This window comes from Dendrobates tinctorius, unplaced genomic scaffold (assembly GCF_039654945.1).
Source record: "Dendrobates tinctorius isolate UK_male_01 unplaced genomic scaffold, ASM3965494v1 ptg000060l, whole genome shotgun sequence".
Classification (NCBI taxonomy): domain Eukaryota; kingdom Metazoa; phylum Chordata; class Amphibia; order Anura; family Dendrobatidae; genus Dendrobates; species Dendrobates tinctorius.
The window spans coordinates 85618190-85639010 of NW_027361728.1; the positions used below are offsets into that span (position 1 = coordinate 85618190).

Sequence of the window (20821 nt, forward strand, 5' to 3'; positions counted from 1 at the left end):
CCATGCAGATCTCCTCTAGAGCAGTGATGTTTTTGGCTTTTCGCTTGGCAACACGGCCTCTAGCCAACCTCACCAATATGGCCACTTGTTCCCACCCAGTGTTGGAAGCTGGTCTCAACCTGGTTGGGGACGACATGGCTATTTTGGTGGGTATGAGCCACGGGCCTACCAGCCCCAACCAGAGGCCCCTCTACAATTTCAGTCAGCCCAGTACCCACCACAATCCCAGGAGGCAGCACACTACCCACATCATGAGCAACAGTATGCCCCCACACAGGACGATGGGCAAGTTGGGCAAAGTAGCCTGCAGCAAACACAGGCTGGTCTTCCGCCTTCTCCTCCCCCGACCTACCAAAATTTGTAATGTAGCCATTTTGGTCTTGCATAACGATTTGGGTGTATTTTTGTTTTTCTGAAAATGTTTTGTTTCAAAATTTTCACATCTGCAAAATGCCCACTTTGGGCCATTGCCACATTTATCATATGGCAATAATATATGTTTTTCAAAACAAAAAAAAAGGCAAAAGTAAACATTTGTCTACTACATATTACGTCTCTGTCTCAATTATAAAAAAAGGTGTCAGCATACTAACATACGCTTACCAAGGCAATTAAACTGTCAGAGAATCATAAGGCCTTGAAATATATATATTTACACAGACAGAAATAAAAAATGTATAACATAGACACAGCATGCTCTTGCCAAGACGTTTCCCCCTCAGGTGACAAAGTAATTTGTGAAAATATCACGCACTTTGAGCCCAGAGAGCGGTCTACGTTGAGGGTTGATATGTGGTCTCGCCCTACGCACATTGTCCGACCCACGCACAACACCAGCAGAGGAGGAACAATCATGTATCCTGGTGAAGTTGTGAAGAACGACACATGCTTCAATAACTTCATTAACATTTTGTTCACTCAGCTGAATGGCAGACTGAAGTACACGCCATTTGGCACAAAGAATGCCAAAGGAACACTCCACCAGTCGCCGAGCACGTGATAGGCTCAAGTTAAAAATTCTGCGCCGGGGGTCCAGATTGCGCCGGGGATATGGCCTCATGACATTGCGCATTAACTGAAACGCCTCATCTGCCACAAGGACATAAGGGACTGATTCTTGAGTGGAGTCTGGTAGCTGGCGTGGTGGTGGTAGATCCAACTGGTTGGTGCGTAGCCGCCGACCCATAATGGAAGTATTGAAGACTCTAGAGTCTCCCGTTCTTCCATAGGCCCCAATGTTAACAATTATAAACTTGTATTGAAGGTCGGCCAGAGCCAACAATACAACAGAAAAGTATTGCTTATAATTGAAGAATTGGGAGCCAGAGTTCGGCGGCTTACGTACCCGAATATGTTTGCCATCAAGGGCCCATACAATTACAAATACTTTGCATAAAACACAACCAGGTACACACCTGTGGCCTAAAGCTAAAAATAGAGACCATGACAAGATAGCCAACTTTGGTTGGCAAAGGTATATACTGTTGGTACAGAAGGTACACAAGTTTGGTTGGGCACAAATCTTTCACACTCTGTCATCCTGCCAGTGTACTCTGCCTTGAGGTGACATAAAGTATAGTGCAAAATTGTCCCTCATTACTGAAACCGTCACAGAACTTCTAGTGGTAATGTCATGGTAATCTTGCAAGGTGGTTTCTTCAGAGGTGTCCTCAATGGAAATGGGTTCCTTGCAGATAACAAAATTGTGGAGTACCACGCACGCTTTGATCACCTCGTCCACAGTTTCTGTCTTGAGGTTGATCGCAGTCAATAGGACCCGCCATTTGGCTGTCAGAATACCAAAGGTACATTCAACCATTCTTCTTGCTCTTGTGAGGCGGTAATTAAAAATGCGTTTTGGTCTTGTCAATCCTCTGCTAGAGTACGGTTTCAAAAGGTGTTCTGACAGCTGGAAGGCTTCATCCCCTACACAGACAAATGGCATAGGTGGACCAGATGTTTGCGGCAGCGGTCTAGGTGGTGGGAACTGGAAGGTGTTTCCATACAGTTTACGCCCCATGGCAGACAGTTTGAAAACTTGAGAGTCATTGGAGCGGCCATAGGCCCCAATATCAACCGCAATAAATTTGTATTCCGCGTCAGCGATGGCCATGAGGACAATTGAAAAATATTTCTTGTAATTGAAATATTCCGATCCCGATCCAGCTGGCTTTACAATGCGGATATGTTTCCCATCCACAGAGCCCAAGCAGTTGGGAAACTGACATATCTGTTGAAACTTGTCAGCAATTTCAATCCACCTCTCTGTTGTGGGCTCTGGTAAAAACTCTTCAGCTAAGGAGTCCCACAGTGCACGGCATGTGTACTTCACTATTCCAGATATGGTGGAAATCCCGAGTCTGTACTGGAAATGCAGTGACGAAAGGGATTCTCCAGTTGCAAGAAATCTGTGGGGAATTAAAAAACAATAAATTAGTTTTAAATCACATCATTACATACCAAAACTGAGCTATAACACTTGGAGATACAAACTACCACCAACAAGATTGCAGTGAAAGTGTGCTCTGATGCGATCACATCCAATAAATGTGGCTTACCTTAAAGTCACCATCAGACGCTCTGTGGGTGAAACAGAGAAGCGGCAATAGGTGTCCGCTTTTCTTATGAGGTGTGCAATGCGCTCCACCAAGTAATCAAAATTCTCCATTTTCATCCTAACATATCCAAAAAATGTATCCGGGTTTCGTCGAAGGTCCATGCAGAGTGTAGAATAGACCCCACGCGTCATTCTCTTGGCTGTGATGGGGTGGATCCACAAACGTCGTCTACGATGCCTGATGCGCTGCTGTCTCGCTCTCTCCTTCTCCAGAACAATCACCCTCAAACGATTCGCCTCCGCTATAAAATCCGCCAAATTCTTCAAAATATTTCCAATGACAACATCCATCTTCGCCAGTAACTTGCTCTTCTCTCCAACCTGCACTTTCTCCTCTACAACCTGTCAAAGAAGGGCTGTAGGAACATGCTATATATAGTTTTCCAGTAGCCAATCCCGTTCGGAAGGCCACAAGGGTCAATTTTAAAAACCGGATCCGGCGTAATCCGTCGAAAAACGGATGAACCGGATGAGACGGATCCGGTTTTGTCTGTCAAGAAAAGGACGGATCCGGCAGAAAACCGGATCCGTCACATCCGGTTTTACTAAACATTTGCCGGATCCGGCGTTCCGGCACGACGCCGGAACGCGCCTGATGCCGAAAACCTGAAGTGTGAAAGTAGCCTAAGGGTACGCGCCCACAATCAGGCACTGCTGCGGGTTTGACGCTGTGTATTTATGCAGCATTAAAACCACAGTGGCCAGCTGTGACAGCACAGAGGATGAGATTTCAAGAAATACGCAGGTCTTTTGGCAGGTGACATGAAATGGGCCAATCCATCATCTGGAAGCTTAGACATGCTAATTAGCTCAAAAAGCGCTCCAAACATCCAGGAAGTACACCTCCACGGGAGTAAAGCATCATGGCACCCTACTACCTCAATGTGGAGATGCTTATTGTATTACTGCAGGAGCGGCCAGAAATCTGGGACCAACGTGATGCCCATTAACTTAAAAATTCAAACACAGATGAAAAAAAGAAACACAAGACAGATTTCTCCAACCCAGGTATCATTTTAATCAGTGTAAGGCCTCTTTCACACATCAGTTTTTTGCCTTCAGGCGCGATCCGGCTTTTTTTTGTAAAACTGGATCCGGCAAAATGCAATGCCGGATCCAGTTTTTCCCCATTGACTTGCATTAGCGCCGGATCGTGCCGGATGGCATTGCGTTTCATCCGTTTTTTGCCGGATCCAGCAACTTGTCTCATTCCGGCGTCTGGAAAAAACGGCTACTGTAACGTTTCCTGTCTCCGGCGAAAAAGCCGGAAGCGCCGGATCCGGCGCTTCCAGCTTTTTGCTACAATGAAAGTCTATGGGCGCCGGAATGCGCCGGATCCAGAAAAAGACGGATCCAGCCACCGGATCCGTTTTTTTTAAGTCTGCGCATGCTCAGATCCAATTGGCCAGCCCCCAGGAACAGATATAACCTGCTAGACGGATCCAGCAAAAAAACGGATCCGTTTCTACAGTTCTTCAAAATTTTTGCCGGATCCGATTTTTCTAAAAATAGCCGGATCCTGCCTGACGGCAAAAAACTGATGTGTGAAAGTAGCCTAACAGCGCCAACCTGACATTGTTGGCTCTTACGGGACGATGTAGGGTATTAGTCCAGTGGTTCTGATGAGATGATGTGGGATATTAGTGGTAGTAGTCCAGTGGCTCTGGCTGACAGGATGATGTGGGATATTAGGGGTATTAGTCCAGTGGCTCTTGGGATATTAGGGGTAGTAATCTGGTGTCTCTGACGGGATGATGTGGGATATTAGGGGTAGTAGTCGGGTGGCTCTGGCTGACGGGATGATGTGGGATATTAGGCCGGGGTCACACTAGAGTGAAATACGGACGAGTGAGAGGCGTTAAAACCACGCATTACTCACGGACAAAAGAATCTCTATGGTTCAGCTCCCAACAGCCGTATATTTCTCGTCCATATTCTACGGTCCGTGCCAATCGCAGCATGCTGCGATTGTCAGGATACTACGCCCGTAGTACGCCAATGCAAGTCTATGGGTGCGCAAAAAATACGGCGTACACACGGACCACACGTGTGACTTGCGAGAAATACGCAGGTCTTTTGGCAGGTGACATGAAATGGGCCAATCCATCATCAGGAAGCTTAGACATGCTAATTAGCTCAAAAAGAGCTACAGACATCCAGGAAGTACGCCTCCACGGAGTACATCAGCGTCATGGTACCATATTTCCTCAATGTGGAGATGCTTATTGTATTACTGCAGGAGCGGCCAGAAATCTGGGACCAACGTGATGCCCATTATGCCAACCGGGCAAGAAAGGAGGCGTCATGGAGGCACATATGTCGCCAGATGTTCCACGATTTTGGTGATCAGCCACGTGAGGAGCAGCAGCAAATGAGTAAGTACAACCCAAAAAGTGTTTAAAATTGCCTCACATCAAAAAAGGCATTTAGAATCAGCCCCCCCCCCTTCCTTTGCTTGGCCTTTTTGCCTCATGAGGCGTGTAGATTTTTATGTGATCCATTGTTTTACACTGACATAATTTGGCCCAGGCCACAAGCTCCTCATCCTCCTAGCCAACCAAGTTATTAAGTGTAGTTACTTGATCCCTGAACTATTGTGACCCTGTGTATCTGGGCTGGATACCTCAATTATATATGCCACCCTGGGTAGAAAGTACACCCTAGAAAGTCACATGCCTAGGCTACTTGTAGCAAATTTGAGCTAGCAAATATGTGAAATTTAGAATATTTCCTGTCACATTGCAGTGGAAGATGTGATGAGACTCTGGCGCAGCATCCGCGACCAATACAGGCGGGAACGTCAGCAGCGGTCCAGGAGTGGTGATGCGGGCCACATAAAGAGGAAATATATCTATTATGATCGCCTCTCCTTCCTCGCTCCTATTCTGGATCTGAGACCGTAAGTAGATACCTCACACCACATTACACAGATACTTTACAGGGCCACAAAAATGTCTTTCATTTTGGCTCTATTTTATTTCATAACAGAACTCAGTCCAACCTTACGGAGAAAGAAACTGGCTCAGATACCAATCCCATCATAGATCCTGGGGCTGTAGGGGAAGAGGTAGCTAGCCCATCTTCTCACCCTCAAAGAAGCATGTTGAAGATTCCTCTCCGGAAGACCAAGTGCCTGCACTACAAACCCCACCACCAGGACCACATCCACAAGTAGGACCGTCTGCTGCTGCACCATCCGCCATACAGGAGGAGCAGGGCAACAACAGCAGCAGCCCAACTGCCCAGATCCAGGGCTCCCCACAGCCTGCTGGACTATCCCGGCGAGGAAGAAGGCGCCAGATCCCTGCCCAAGATACCCGTACCAATGTTGACACAGGGGTACTGAACTATCTGGCTAGAGTCAATAATGATGATGGCGAGGAGGCGTACTCACGCAGCCTGGCCCGTTATCTTGGGCCCTTTCCCGTGAGGTGAGGCCACATATTCGAGGATGTTTTCAGATCCTGCTTGATGCAAGTACACACCCCAATACCTCATATGAGTTATTTGAATATCTGGAGAGGTGGCAGCTTTCCCCAAGGAATCTGATGCGCCTTAGACACCCCACACACATGCTTGCTCAAGCAGGCTCTGAGGATCCTCAAATACGTGGGCCTACACCTCAACCCCTTCCTCCCCCTACCCAACCTTTCCCACAGCAGCCACATACAGTGGGGCAAAAAAGTATTTAGTCAGTCAGCAATAGTGCAAGTTCCACCACTTAAAAAGATGAGAGGCGTCTGTAATTTACATCATAGGTAGACCTCAACTATGGGAGACAAACTGAGAAAAAAAAATCCAGAAAATCACATTGTCTGTTTTTTTTTCATTTTATTTGCATATTATGGTGGAAAATAAGTATTTGGTCAGAAACAAAATTTCATCTCAATACTTTGTGATATATCCTTTGTTGGCAATGACAGAGGTGAAACGTTTTCTGTAAGTCTTCACAAGGTTGCCACACACTGTTGTTGGTATGTTGGCCCATTCCTCCATGCAGATCTCCTCTAGAGCAGTGATGTTTTTGGCTTTTCGCTTGGCAACACGGCCTCTAGCCAACCTCACCAATATGGCCACTTGTTCCCACCCAGTGTTGGAAGCTGGTCTCAACCTGGTTGGGGACGACATGGCTATTTTGGTGGGTATGAGCCACGGGCCTACCAGCCCCAACCAGAGGCCCCTCTACAATTTCAGTCAGCCCAGTACCCACCACAATCCCAGGAGGCAGCACACTACCCACATCATGGGCAACAGTATGCCCCCACACAGGACGATGGGCAAGTTGGGCAAAGTAGCCTGCAGCAAACACAGGCTGGTCTTCCGCCTTCTCCTCCCCCGACCTACCAAAATTTGTAATGTAGCCATTTTGATCTTGCATAACGATTTGGGTGTATTTTTGTTTTTCTGAAAATGTTTTGTTTCAAAATTTTCACATCTGCAAAATGCCCACTTTGGGCCATTGCCACATTTATCATATGGCAATAATATATGTTTTTCAAAACAAAAAAAAAGGCAAAAGTAAACATTTGTCTACTACATATTACGTCTCTGTCTCAATTATAAAAAAAGGTGTCAGCATACTAACATACGCTTACCAAGGCAATTAAACTGTCAGAGAATCATAAGGCCTTGAAATATATATATTTACACAGACAGAAATAAAAAATGTATAACATAGACACACCATGCTCTTGCCAAGACGTTTCCCCCTCAGGTGACAAAGTAATTTGTGAAAATATCACGCACTTTGAGCCCAGAGAGCGGTCTACGTTGAGGGTTGATATGTGGTCTCGCCCTACGCACATTGTCCGACCCACGCACAACACCAGCAGAGGAGGAACAATCATGTATCCTGGTGAAGTTGCGAAGAACGACACATGCTTCAATAACTTCATTAACATTTTGTTCACTCAGCTGAATGGCAGACTGAAGTACACGCCATTTGGCACAAAGAATGCCAAAGGAACACTCCACCAGTCGCCGAGCACGTGATAGGCTCAAGTTAAAAATTCTGCGCCGGTGGTCCAGATTGCGCCGGGGATATGGCCTCATGACATTGCGCATTAACTGAAATGCCTCATCTGCCACAAGGACATAAGGGACTGATTCTTGAGTGGAGTCTGGTAGCTGGCGTGGTGGGGGTAGATCCAACTGGTTGGTGCGTAGCCGCCGACCCATAATGGAAGTATTGAAGACTCTAGAGTCTCCCGTTCTTCCATAGGCCCCAATGTCAACAATTATAAACTTGTATTGAAGGTCGGCCAGAGCCAACAATACAACAGAAAAGTATTGCTTATAATTGAAGAATTGGGAGCCAGAGTTCGGCGGCTTACGCACCCGGATATGTTTGCCATCAAGGGCCCATACAATTAGGAAACTGGCATTCCTCCTCAAAGTCCCTTGATACCCTCAACCAGTCTGGCTCGGGCATGATGAGTTGATGTAGTCTTGACCATATTTCACTACATGTCGACCTGACTATGCCAGAAATGGTAGATCTTCCAATGAGAAACTCATGGTGGAGGGCGGCATAAGACAGGCCAGTGGACAGGAAGCTGAAGAACAACAGAAATGGAACATTTTAGAATGCAAAAATAAAGAAAACACCATGTACATACCAAACTTTTTATTGTTTCATATCTACTAACACACATATTTTTGCTCGCACAATGACTACGTGATATTCAGTACATATTACACATAACATTCTCGTCTGTAAGTTTAAATATATCTGGACTGAGATGAGGCCAAAACAAACAAAAATAATCCGAAAATACACATACTGTACTTTGGGCAACACATCATGAACATAGAGAATGTGGTTGTGTAGTACATACCGTATTGTGAGTCGCTCCTCTGCAGATATAGCAGCATGAGAGTTTGTCTGCTTTAGCAAGGCTGGTTGTCAAAAATGGGGGAGACCCTCACACTGTTTTTTTTATTTAAGCATGCGGCTGCATAGAAATACACAGAGGACAAATATTCAGTCATAGTAACCCATGGGTGCCCCGCAAAAGCATCACAGGGTGTCAAGGGGTGCTGATACATACAAGAACCAATGTGCATTCCATTTATATGCTGAAAGTCTCCATATGTATACTCCAAGATGTCACCTCTAGTCACCCAGGGGCACAAGTTGGCGCTAATATGCTAAAACAAAATAAATAAGCTACAGACATTTGGTGATTTTGTTCTGTAGAGCCATGAAACAAAACTGGAACTTTTCAGGCCTATGGATCAGCGGTATGTTAGGTGGAAGAAGAAAGAAGAATGTGCTGAAAAAAACACCCTGCCTACAGTGAAGCTTCTGATTTTCCTGGATGACCAACTCCTCCTCACTATGCTCTGCTATATTGGCATCAAGGATACCTCACAATTCTTCGCCTATGTCTCTAACCAATCCTTAAATGTATCTTATGCTGGCTCTTCTTCCCATTGTGGTTGGGGTTCCTTATGGTGCAGTCCTAGGTCTTCTTTTTTTTCTCTATACAAAGCCCTTATAAGACAAACCATCATCAGATTTGATTTCCAGTACCAACTCTATGCTGATGACACCCAATTATACACATCTTCTACTGACATTACCTATGCATTACTAGAAAATACCAGTGACTGTTCGCTGCCTCAAACATCCTCCTTCTGGTTGAAACTGAAGCTTTCCAACACTGAACTTCTTTTGTTTCCTCCCTCTAATAACCTACCTAAACCAGAAATTTCCATGTGTGGTTCTACCATAAGACCCAAGTAGAATGTTTGCTGTCTTGGGGTTAAATTTGATTCAGATATTTCCTCCATTCTTTATATTTGATCTCATGTCATCTTCGTCTGGACTACTGCAACTCCAATCAGTCTCTCTGGTACTAAACTCTCTAATCTATCCTGAATGCAGAAGCTAGGGTCACAATCCTGTCCAGCCACTACACCAATGCCTCCACTTTGTGCTAGTCACTGGTTGCCCATCACCTAAAGACTAGAATATAAACTAAACACTCTTACCCAGAAAGAATTCTATAGTCCTGCACTGCCTTACATTTTCTCCCTCATCTCTGTCTACCGCATTAACTGTGCTCGTCGTTTCAATAATGACCTGAGACCAACATCCTCTAAAATTCAAACCTCACATTCCCGACTCCAAAACTTATCTCATGCTGTGTCTTTCTCTGGAATGCTCTACCACACAGAGGGAATAAACCAAATGGTCTATCTACAGTTTCAAAGTGCTTTAAAAACACATCTCTCTAGACTATAGGTTTATAACCTCCCCTCACTAATAAAACTCTTCCATGTTCTTCCTTCTGGAATCAGGTCCCTTGTATCACCTGTTTCCACACCCTCCATGCACTCATTATTGGTACAGATACTGGCTGATGACCGCTCCATGCAGCTTTATTTGAATAACCCCATTTAATATATTAATGGCTTGACCATACATGACGAGCACTTTAATTTTTACCTTTTTGTGTTATCTCTATTTCCTCATAGATGGTAAGCCTGCGTCAAGACCCTCACTCCTCACTGTGTGATTTTGTCTGTACAAGTACCCTCAGAATCGTGACGGGCTGCCAAATATGATGCAGATACAGAAATAAAGATTATTCATTTTTAATAAGTGATATTTTGGAGCCGATATGCTTCCTCTGGCACTGTAAAACTGCAATACGTGGCAAGCAAGATGGATTCAGTGAAGTATCTGGATTCAGTGAAGTATCTGGAAATTCTAGGAAGAAAACGTCATGTCTTCTGCAAAGAGGCCGAAGCTTGACCACAGGACACACATTCTAAGCAAAGTCAACCAAGGCTTGGTTTCTGAAGAGATCCTGGGATATTCTGGAGTGACCAGAGGGATATTTAAGTCCTCTTTTTGTGCAATTTTAGTGTTAGGATTTAGTGTTAGGACCCGTAAACGTAAGGACCTTTGGCGCAGGTTACAGGCTCACGTATTTTGGCCAAAATATCAGCTAATATCTCACATTTTTTTATGTGCTTTTTTGCACTTTATTATTCAGGGTGCAGTTGGGCCCATTTGGTCTTGTAAACTGTGGTGTCTGTTCACATGGCATGCATTTTGATAGATCAGTCGGGCTGCCCAGTGCTAATAGAAGGGTGTAACTACTAGGCTGTTAACCTGGATCCTGTGCATTGCCATAGTGTGAACAGCGCCGCATACAAGTTTTTATTGTGCATTAATATACCAAGAAACTGCCCCCTCCACGGGTTGGTAGGATGTGAGCATGTCTGCATTTGTCTAGAGGCATGAACGGGTAAGCATCTCTGCTTTTTTGCTGTGTTCTGGGATATTCAGGAGTGTCAATCACAGTTGACTGACTTGAACCCCCTAGAAAATCTTTGTTTGATCCCACCTTCTTTTCAAATCTCACCAAATTCCTCAAAAACGCTGCCCAAAGCTGGTGCCTGGATATGAATCACATTGGCAGCAGGTTGTAAAGCAAAAGGCACTTTTGCTTAGTACTAAATGCACTGGCCATGAAGGGGATGAATAATTCTGAGACTACAGTACTCATTACAAGTGGCATTTTTTTCAATTTGGAGAAACCAGTTGTTATATTAGTTGTGTTGAGCTATTTCATTCTTGTTTTATAGGCTTATTATTTATTGCAATAAACCAATTTGTAACAGAAGTTGACTAATTTTTATCATAACTGTAAATGTATATATACATCAATAATGACGCACAAGATGTAAGAGTGTCAATACATTCATTCATTCATACACAGGAGCATTGCCACCACACCGTATTTCCAGTTTGTTGGCCTCCCCTAATATTTCTTCAGTGCCAAAGCACTTTATTGCAGTTTCCTCTCCGCATCCTGTCATATGCAGATCAGCATTTAGTAATTAAAACGATGTTCAATATGTTCACAAGTTTAAAAGTTATTCCCTATCCACAGGATAGCTACATAGTTCCGTAGGTTGAATAAAGTCCTAGGTCCATCAAGTTCGACCTTTCTCCACCAACTGTACATTCTATTATTAATCTAGCTATAACCCACAATGTTATGTGTACAGTGCTGTGCAAATTAATTGGGACAAAGCATTTTTTAAGTAATTTGTAAGTTGGTTACCAGTCAGTGATTCAAACCAGTTTTAACTGCTTTGAACAGGTGTGAGTGCCTGTTCAAAGCAGTTAAAACTGGTTTGAATCACTGACTGGTAACCAACTTACAATTTTACTTAAAAAAATGCTTTGTCCCAATTAATTTGCACAGCACTGTATCAAGGAAATCAGCCAGCCCTTTTTTGAAAGTTGTTATAGTGTCTGCCATTACTACCTCTTGTGGTCGGGCATTCCACAGTCTGACTGCTCTAACTGTAAAGAACCCTCTCCTATTCAGCAGTCAGAATCACCTTTCTTCCACCCGTAATGCGTGCCCCCTAGTCCTCAGTACGGTCTTTGGAAGGAATAAGCCACGTGCCAGTGTTTTGTACTGGCCACACATATATTTATGTGATATGGGATAACCATCCGTTCACTGGCCCCCGCCAATCCAGAGAACTGGGACTCCTACCAATTGAATGAACTGGGGCCCCCACTGATCCAAAGAACCAGGGCTACCAAGAGAATGAATGCAGAGGAGGTCGATCAAGCGCACTGCTTCGCCATTCATTTTTATAGGAATGCTGAAAATCAGCCAAGCACTTTGCTTGGCAATCTCCGGTGCTACCATTAAAAAAGAATGGAGCAGTAGGGCCCATGATCAACCTCTGCTTCATTCAGTAGGGAATCTGAAGAGCCCAGGTTCTATGAATCAATGGGGGCAATGGCAGTCGGATGCCTAGCAATCATAAGTTATCCACTATCCCGTGGATATGGATTAACTTTTAAACACCTCTTTTAATGAAAAAGAAATTGCAATATATACAAAATAAGTAACTTACTTCTGGAACATTTGCATGCATTCACATGTGGCAGGGTATGTTGCCCCATTCATTTGAACTTTCAGCATCAATCGCACATTTTTGGTGATCTGAGAATATTTAGAGTACACGGATAGTCACAACTCCTGAGACACCCACTCGCTGAGGTTCCTGCAAGCTTTTCCTGGAGTTCTGCCTGGTACTGCTGCTGCACCTCAGACCTGTTCACTTAAGGCCTGCTTCACACTTCAGTTTTTTGTGTCATTTAAAATCCGCCAAAATGGCGGAAAGCGGATCCGTTGGTAAACTGATGTGAACGGATGCCACCGGACCGTTTTTTTTAACGGATCCGATGAATGAAGAATTTTAAAGGAACCGTAGCCCGGGAAGGAGAGAGAGAGAGAGGGAAGGAGAGAGAGAGAGAGAGAGACAGAGGGAAGGAGAGAGAAGGAGAGAGAGAGAGAAGGAGAGAGAGAGGAGAGAGAGAGAAGGAGCGAGAGAGAAGGAGAGAGAGGAGAGAGCGAGAAGGAGAGAGAAGGAGATGGAGAGAAGGAGAGAGAGAGGAGAGAGAGAAAAGGAGAGGGAGAGAAGGAGAGAGAGAGAGAATATTTTTCTGGCAGCCAGAGATGATTTCAGGGTTAAATGTCCGGCTGACTTCTTTCCTCCGGGCATGCGCACTATAAAATACGGATCCTGCAGCACAAAAAAACGTTGCATGGTCCGTCCGGGCATGGCGGACGCAAAAAATTTGGCGGATCCACAAAAAAACGGATCCAACGGATGGCTATCCGTCAAGATCCGCCGGTAATGCAACTCAATGGGAAAAAAAACGGATCCGCAAAACAAAATGGCGGATACTTTTTTTTGCAAAACGGCGGATTTTGACTGATGGTCAAAAACGGAAGTATGAAACAGGCCTAAACGGAGATTAGGCCATAAGACATCCATGTGTATTCCCAGAAGAACCCTTTATACACAGCCTCTGTCTCTGCATAATACCCTACAATGATGAATCCAAAGGGAGTTTGTAGCTATATTCCGCGCTGCCGCTTTAGACAAATTCCAGGAGAATGCTGTATGATTGCATTTTATGTCTGTGATACCTGTATGTATTTGTGGTATTTCCTGATGAAGGGGGCATGAGACCCCTGAAACGCGTAGAATAAAACCACTGCAATCATACAGCATTCTCCTGGAATTTGTCTAAAGCGGCAGCGCGGAATATAGCTACAAACTCCCTTTGGATTCATCATTTCTTTGGTCACTGAAGACCTGTGGATCTGCAGCAGCCGCTACCTACACGCTCTTATCTCATCCTAACCAGGTGAGCAGATTTCATGATATACTGTCTTTTGTAACGTGGATAAGACCCTATTGCGCTTTTTTGTCTCCCCCTTTTTTTGCAATAATACCCTACAATGGCATTCTTACCTTCTTTAGACTGTATCCAGCATGGAAAATTATTGGAGGTAGAAGCACATTAAAGAAAATTTCAGGGTCAAACGTCATCTGTAAGAAAATGAGATATGATGTCGTACGTCAATATTATACAAGAGCCATTATAAAGATGACATAAGAGGCATAGTCTTCACTTTGCAAGCAGCTTTATATCACATCAGACAGTCCCGGCATATACAGTATGTGGGATTGATGAGGGTCTGCGTGTTGATACTCCCTCTGTTCCCAAGAATAAGGGCCTCTTGAGAACAGGAGTGCGGGTTCACTCACCCTCATGGTGAGAGGGACATGGGCTTAGTGCATTCACTTATCTGTTTCTGTATCTACCATAAACTAGAAATGGTGACCATGCATACAGGACAATGGGGGTCCTAGAGGATGGCTGTGAATGACATGAATGTGAGTAAAGGGAGAATCCCTTTATACTTGCAGTTCCTACAAAATAAGCATGTGATTTGGCTTTAATCACTTCCTTGCCTTCACTATTTCCTTTTTATTCTGTTTTTCTTCCTGTCAATTCAGCAATAGTTCCAGAATTTCTATAGCTGACCCCGTGGGCGAGTGCAGATAAACAGGAAGTGCTATTCAGCAGCCTCCTCGTCAGCGCTTTATACCATGTGGTGAACAGGTCTCATACCCATTTCCCACAACACTGACGTATTGCACAACCAGCAGCTTGTGCCGTCCTGTCATCAGACCACATGTCATGCACAGTTTACACAAGGCTCGTTGAGGAGGGTAAAGCAGCCGCCTTTACATAATACACAGCATTTACATAATATACTAAGAAAAAAATATTAAAAATACAATAAATTGCTGCAAGTTCATGAAACAGATAAGTATAGTCAATCTCCAACAATAGCTATATAGAAGCTCCTTGTCATCACATCTCCTCCAGGACCTGCTCCCACGACTTCTGCTTCTGTCACAAGGCACCACCATATTCATTCTGCAGGCGGCGCTGGTGATGGTAGAGAATTTGAGACCAGAAGCTCTAGCCACACGCACTCTGCCCAGCCACTGAGCCTGGGGTGGCTGAGACATTTAGTGCCATACAGTCTAGAAGTATGGGTGTGTGTGCTGTCCAGCTAAGTAGTCAGTTCCATGTTTTGGCTATATGGACAGCTCCATATCCTACCAATACTCCCAGCTTAGGGCTGGGAGCTTCCAGATATAGTTAGTGCTACCATGCTTCAGTCCTGCATTCGCTGCTCCTGCTTAATTGACATATTCCTGTTGTCTGACCATTCTTTTGCCTTCTGATTTTCTACCTTGGGTGTCCTCCAGGGTTCGACCTGTCTATCTGTCAACTCCTGCAAGCCTGCATCATCAGATATCGGCTGACTCCGTGGCACCAAGCCAGGCACCCCTGTGTAAGTCAAGATCCTGTACAGGGATCAAAGGGTGAAAGCCAAGTCAACCCATGCATCTTGTAATTGGAGTGGCTTGTGCTAAGCCTGATCATGGTAGCCATTTTAGAGATGTCAGGAGACCACTGACAGAGCCATGTAAGGATCCTTTAGTACGAAACAAAAAGTTTCACTGACTTATTCTTATGCAAAGGTATCAGCTGTAGGAGATCAGCAGAGTTTGTCTTCTCTTGTCCTTTGCTAGAAAATAAATGATGCGCACTCTTCTCTAATGTAGGTGCAGGCTGAACATGGACCAAGTCCAGTAACAGTAACCAAGGGCGAAAACAGCCGAACTCAACGGAGACTTGTAGAATTGCAAAAAAGAGTTTGTGTTGATAACATGTACAGGCAATGATCACCACAGGGAAAACAAATAAGTGAAAACAAGGTAACGTTTCAACCCTGTCCGGGTCTTTGTCAAACCTCACTTAAGAGTGTGGGAAGTCAAACACAAATTGGGTCCAAGTAGACTCCTCCACGGTTTGTATGTAGTATGGGCGCCCTGTCGCCATCTGTGGTGATCATTGCCTGTACATGTAATAAACACAAACTCTTTTTTGCAATTCTACAAGTCTCGTTGAGTGCGGCTGTTTTCTTTTGTCCTATGACAACTAACAAGAATTGGACTTGTGTTTTTGATGAAAAGATCAATATATTTTTTATGCCATTTTAGGCCATCTATTTAACTCATTTTAATGAAATGCAGCTTAAGGATACATTACAAAAAACAATGTAGGAACATACAAGTTTGCACGTCTGATTTGTAAGACAAATAGAATATTAAGTAATTCTTAAAAGCGAACCTGACGAATGCTGCCCGTTTCACAGGCAGCACGTATCAGGCACTGGATGAATGAACTTAACCAGGTATGTTGGATTCTGAAATGCTGCAACTGGCGGTTTAAAAGACGGTTATGACAACTAACAGCTACTGTATCCATAAAAAAGTAAAAAAAAAAATATCGAAAGCTGTCCTGTGGCTCAGTACGGCATCCGATGTTTTTCTGGAACCCATCCAATTTCACTGAAATTGCATCATGCTCCAATTTTTTCACAATCAGATTCTGTCAAAAAATAAATAACTAAATTAAAAAAAAAAAAAAAAATTGGCCATCAGCACTGACCCATTGATTATCTTTCAAAAGGTAGAAGAGAGAACAAGCGTATCTGCAATCTTGGATCTAATTCTTACCAACAGGGAGGAAATGGTTTAGGAAGTAAAGATGGCTGAGAATTTAGAAGACAACAATCATGATATCCTCGAATTTTGGATTACAAGAGAAGGAAGACCAGCGGCGACTCAGACATTAAAGTTGGACTTCAGAAAGGCAGATTTTAATGGACTCAGAAAGAGGGTAGGAAAAGTACAATGGCTGGATATTCTAAAGGAGAGAAATATCCAAAAAAGATGGTATATTTTGCTAAATTAAATTCTCAGCGCACAATCGGTAATAATACCGAAAAGACCAGGGTACATGAACACAGAACTTAATCACTTGTTAAAAAGGAAAAAAGACATGATAAAAGAGAGGGACATATCTAATGAAGAATATAATGCTATTTGCAGGGAATGCAGGGCAAAAGTTAGAAAAGCTAAAGCCAGTAATGAAGTGAGGCTTGCAAGGGAGACCAAAAGCAGTAAAAAAGGATTTTGAGATATGTCAAAAGCAAAAGAAAAAAGTCAAAGATGATATCGGATTTTTACAGAATGAAAAGGGTGAAGTGGTCAAAAATGATGTTGAGAAGGCCATACTTTTAAATTCCTATTTTCCCTCTGTTCTTTAAGAAAGCAATTGTAACATCAACTGATCTTTATGGTGCCATCGAACGAATAAAAGAATCCACACTATCCACAGAGAGATGGTGAGGGAATACTTAGATAATTTAAATTAATTTAAATCTCCTGGTGCATATGAATTACATCCTAGGGTACTGAAAGAGTTAGCAAACAAAATTGCAGAACCACTAGCCAGAATCTTTGAAAAATCCTGGAAAGCAGAAGTCCCAGAAAATTGGAGAAGGGCAAATGAACCAGAGCCAGCATGTCAGACTAATCTAATTTCCTTCTATTATGGAAAACCAAGAGCCACCAGAATATCAAGGAATATCCTGCTATATTACAAAGCTAAAGATGGAAATAACCGGGTGCCTCTAGTGGTCACCTACAATCCAAATCTGGAGGTGCTAAGGGGAGCTGCATGGAAATTGCAACCTTTACTACAAAAAGATGCCCGATTACAATCCATATGTCCAGACCCCCCTCTACTGTGTTTTAGGTAGCCCCAAAATTTAAGAAGCATCATTGTCAGAAGCTCCCTGTCCTCTCCAACAGCTGCAGGAATCTTTCCTTGCAACCAGAAAAAATAATAATAATCCTTATATAGCGCCAACATATTCCGCAGCGCTTTACAGTTTAACAGTTTCAAACAGTCAGAAGTAGCAACGTTACCAATAGTACAATAATTAAAGCAAAATATGACGACCATGCTCGTGAGAGCTTACAATGTACAATGAGGTGGGAGAGATACAGAGTACAGGTGTGTATTTACAGTGATGTATTTACAATGATGGTCCAGCCGTCTTGAGGGAGCGGGGGATAGATAGAGATAGTGAATGGGCTACACACACATTTACACATAAAATGACTTTGATTAGGGAACGTGATAAGCCGCTCTGAACAAATGTGTTTTGAGGGAGTGCCTAAAATTGTGCAAGTTGTGGCTGGTCCTAATTTCTTGGGGTACAGCATTCCAGAGGATTAGCACAACGCGCGAGGAGTCTTGGTGTCGGGAGTGGGAGGTGCGGATTTGTGCAGAGGTCAGGTGAAAATCGTTTGCAGAATGCAGCGGTTGGTTAGGCAGATGGACAGAAATGAGGGAGGAGATGTAGAGGGGTGCCACACTGTGGAGGGCTTTGTGGGTGGAACAAGTACTTTGAACTGGATCCTATAATGAATGAGCAGCCAGTATAACGACTGGCGAAGAACGGACACATCCGAGTACTGATTAGCCAGATGGACGACCCTGGCTGATGCATTAAGGATGGACTGGAGAGGGGAAAGTCGAGTGAGGGGAGGCCAATTAATAGAGCATTACAGTAGTGCAGGCGGGAATGGATCAGGCGACAGTGAGGGCTTTTGATGCTTCCATGGTGAGAAAAGGGCGGATTCTAGAGATGTTCTTTAGGTGTAAGCGGCAAGACCCACGAACCTTTCTCTCACTCCGTTTCTCATACTCACGCCGTCATCACCGCTGCTCCACGATCCCCGACATCTTCTTCCGCCAGTGCCATCTTGGATCCCGATGTCGTCCACGCCGGCGACATGTTCTTGCGGCGACGCCATCTTGGATCGGCGAAATCCCGTGATACTCAAGATGGCATCGCCGCAAGAACATGTCGCCGGCGTGAACGACGTCGGGATCCAGGATGGCGTCGGCGAAATCTCGTGAGATTTCGCCGACGCCATCTTGGATCCCGTGGAATTTTGTCATTTACCTCACGCCGACTTGCTGTGCGGACGTGTTGCCTTGCTCCTCTGCCTGTTCACTGCCGGTGTCTAATTACAGGGCCAATTTGCCTCTACCACTTCATAACTACAGCTGCCTTGCTCCTCTGCCTGTTCACTGCCGGTGTCTAATTACAGGGCCAATTTGCCTCTACCACTTCATAACTACTGCTGCCTTGCTCCTCTGCCTGTTCACTGCCGGTGTCTAATTACAGGGCCAATTTGCCTCTACCACTTCATAACTACTGCTGGGCAATTACAGGGCCAATTTGCCTCTACCACTTCATAACTACTGCTGGGCAATTACAGGGCCAATTTGCCGCTACCACTTCATAACTACTGCTGGGCAATTACAGGGCCAATTTGCCTCTACCACTTCATAACTACTGCTGGGAAATTACAGGGTTAATTTGCCTCTACCACTTCATAACTACTGCTGGGCAATTACAGGGCTAATTTGCCTCTACCACTTCATAACTACTGCTGGGCAATTACAGGGCCAATTTGCAGTTACCACTTCATAACTACTGCTGGGCAATTACAGGGCCAATTTGCCGTTACCACTTCATAACTACTGCTGGGCAATTACAGGGCCAATTTGCCGCTACCACTTCATAACTACTGCTGGGCAATTACAGGGCCAATTTGCCGCTACCACTTCATAACTACTGCTGGGCAATTACAGGGTCAATTTGCCGCTAACACTTCATAACTACTGCTGGGCAATTTCAGGACCAATTTGCCGTTACCACTTCATAACTACTGCTGGGCAATTACAGGGCCAATTTGCCACTACCACTTCATAACTACTGCTGGGCAATTACAGGGCCAATTTGCCGCTACCACTTCATAACTACTGCTGGGCAATTACAGGGCCAATTTGCCGCTACCACTTCATAACTACTGCTGGGCAATTACAGGGTCAATTTGCCGTTACCACTTCATAATTACTGCTGGGCAATTACAGGGCCAATTTGCCGCTACCACTTCATAACTACTGCTGGACAATTACAGGGCCAACTAGTATCTGTTTACACTAAAATACTCCAGGACGCCTTCTTCACTGCCAGATAACTGCCAACATGAGTCATAACAAAAAGTATGCCAATGCCAGTGAAAGGAAAGCAGCTTTAGCACTACGACAAAAATAACGCCGTGCTAATGAGACTCCTGAGGAAAAACACCATCGCCTTGACAAGATTAAGGCTTATAAACGCCGTCGCCTCACACACGAATCCCCTAACTCTAAATCCATTAGATTGGCTGAAGAAGCCTTTGCACGCCGTCACCGCCGACAACAGACGGCTTCTTCCTCATCAATATTATTAGACTCACAACAGGATGCTTCCACATCAGCATGTGGAACAAGTTACTACCAAACTTCATCCTATATGCCGTTCACTGACATAACTAATCAGCAATCAATACCACCATTAGTCAATACCGACGCAGTTTCTTCACATACAAGCTGCAACAGTTAGCTCGTAGAAAGTGCAACCAAGACAAATATGCGTTGGTCTCAAAACTAGGCGCACCCCCCCGGTTGGACATGCACTTCTACTACAACCTAACATTTTCACTAATGATGAAAATAGTATTACTGAACACAGCTGTAGTGACATGACCCATGTATTTGAGCATTGCCAAGCTTTGCATTTTGTAGCAGAGATACCTTCTGATAACAAATTTACGTTCTGCTGTCAGAAGGGTAAAGTCCATGTACCCATACTACAATATCCTGATGTCTTTACACGTTTGCTGAAAGGGCAAAGTGAATTTAGCAAAAATTTCATGGATAATATTCGAAGTATTAACAGTTCCTTTGCTTTTGCCTCCATGGGTGCAAATATTTCACCACCTCCTGGATATGGCCCATACTGTTTCCGCATACATGGGCAGATCTATCATAGAACTGGAACACTACATCCCTCAGATGACCAACAACGCGCATTT

The 20821-nt window shown here is 44.2% G+C and overlaps 1 protein-coding gene across 1 annotated transcript in view; it reads right to left on the bottom strand.

Moving 5' to 3' along the window:
• Window positions 1-20821, bottom strand: part of SLC9A9 (solute carrier family 9 member A9) — a 1175932-nt gene that overhangs the window by 1114205 nt on the left and 40906 nt on the right. Inside the window, exon 3 of the mRNA XM_073579113.1 lies at window positions 13925-14002. Coding sequence (XP_073435214.1) covers window positions 13925-14002 — 78 coding nt within the window. The remainder of the gene's footprint in view (window positions 1-13924; window positions 14003-20821) is intronic.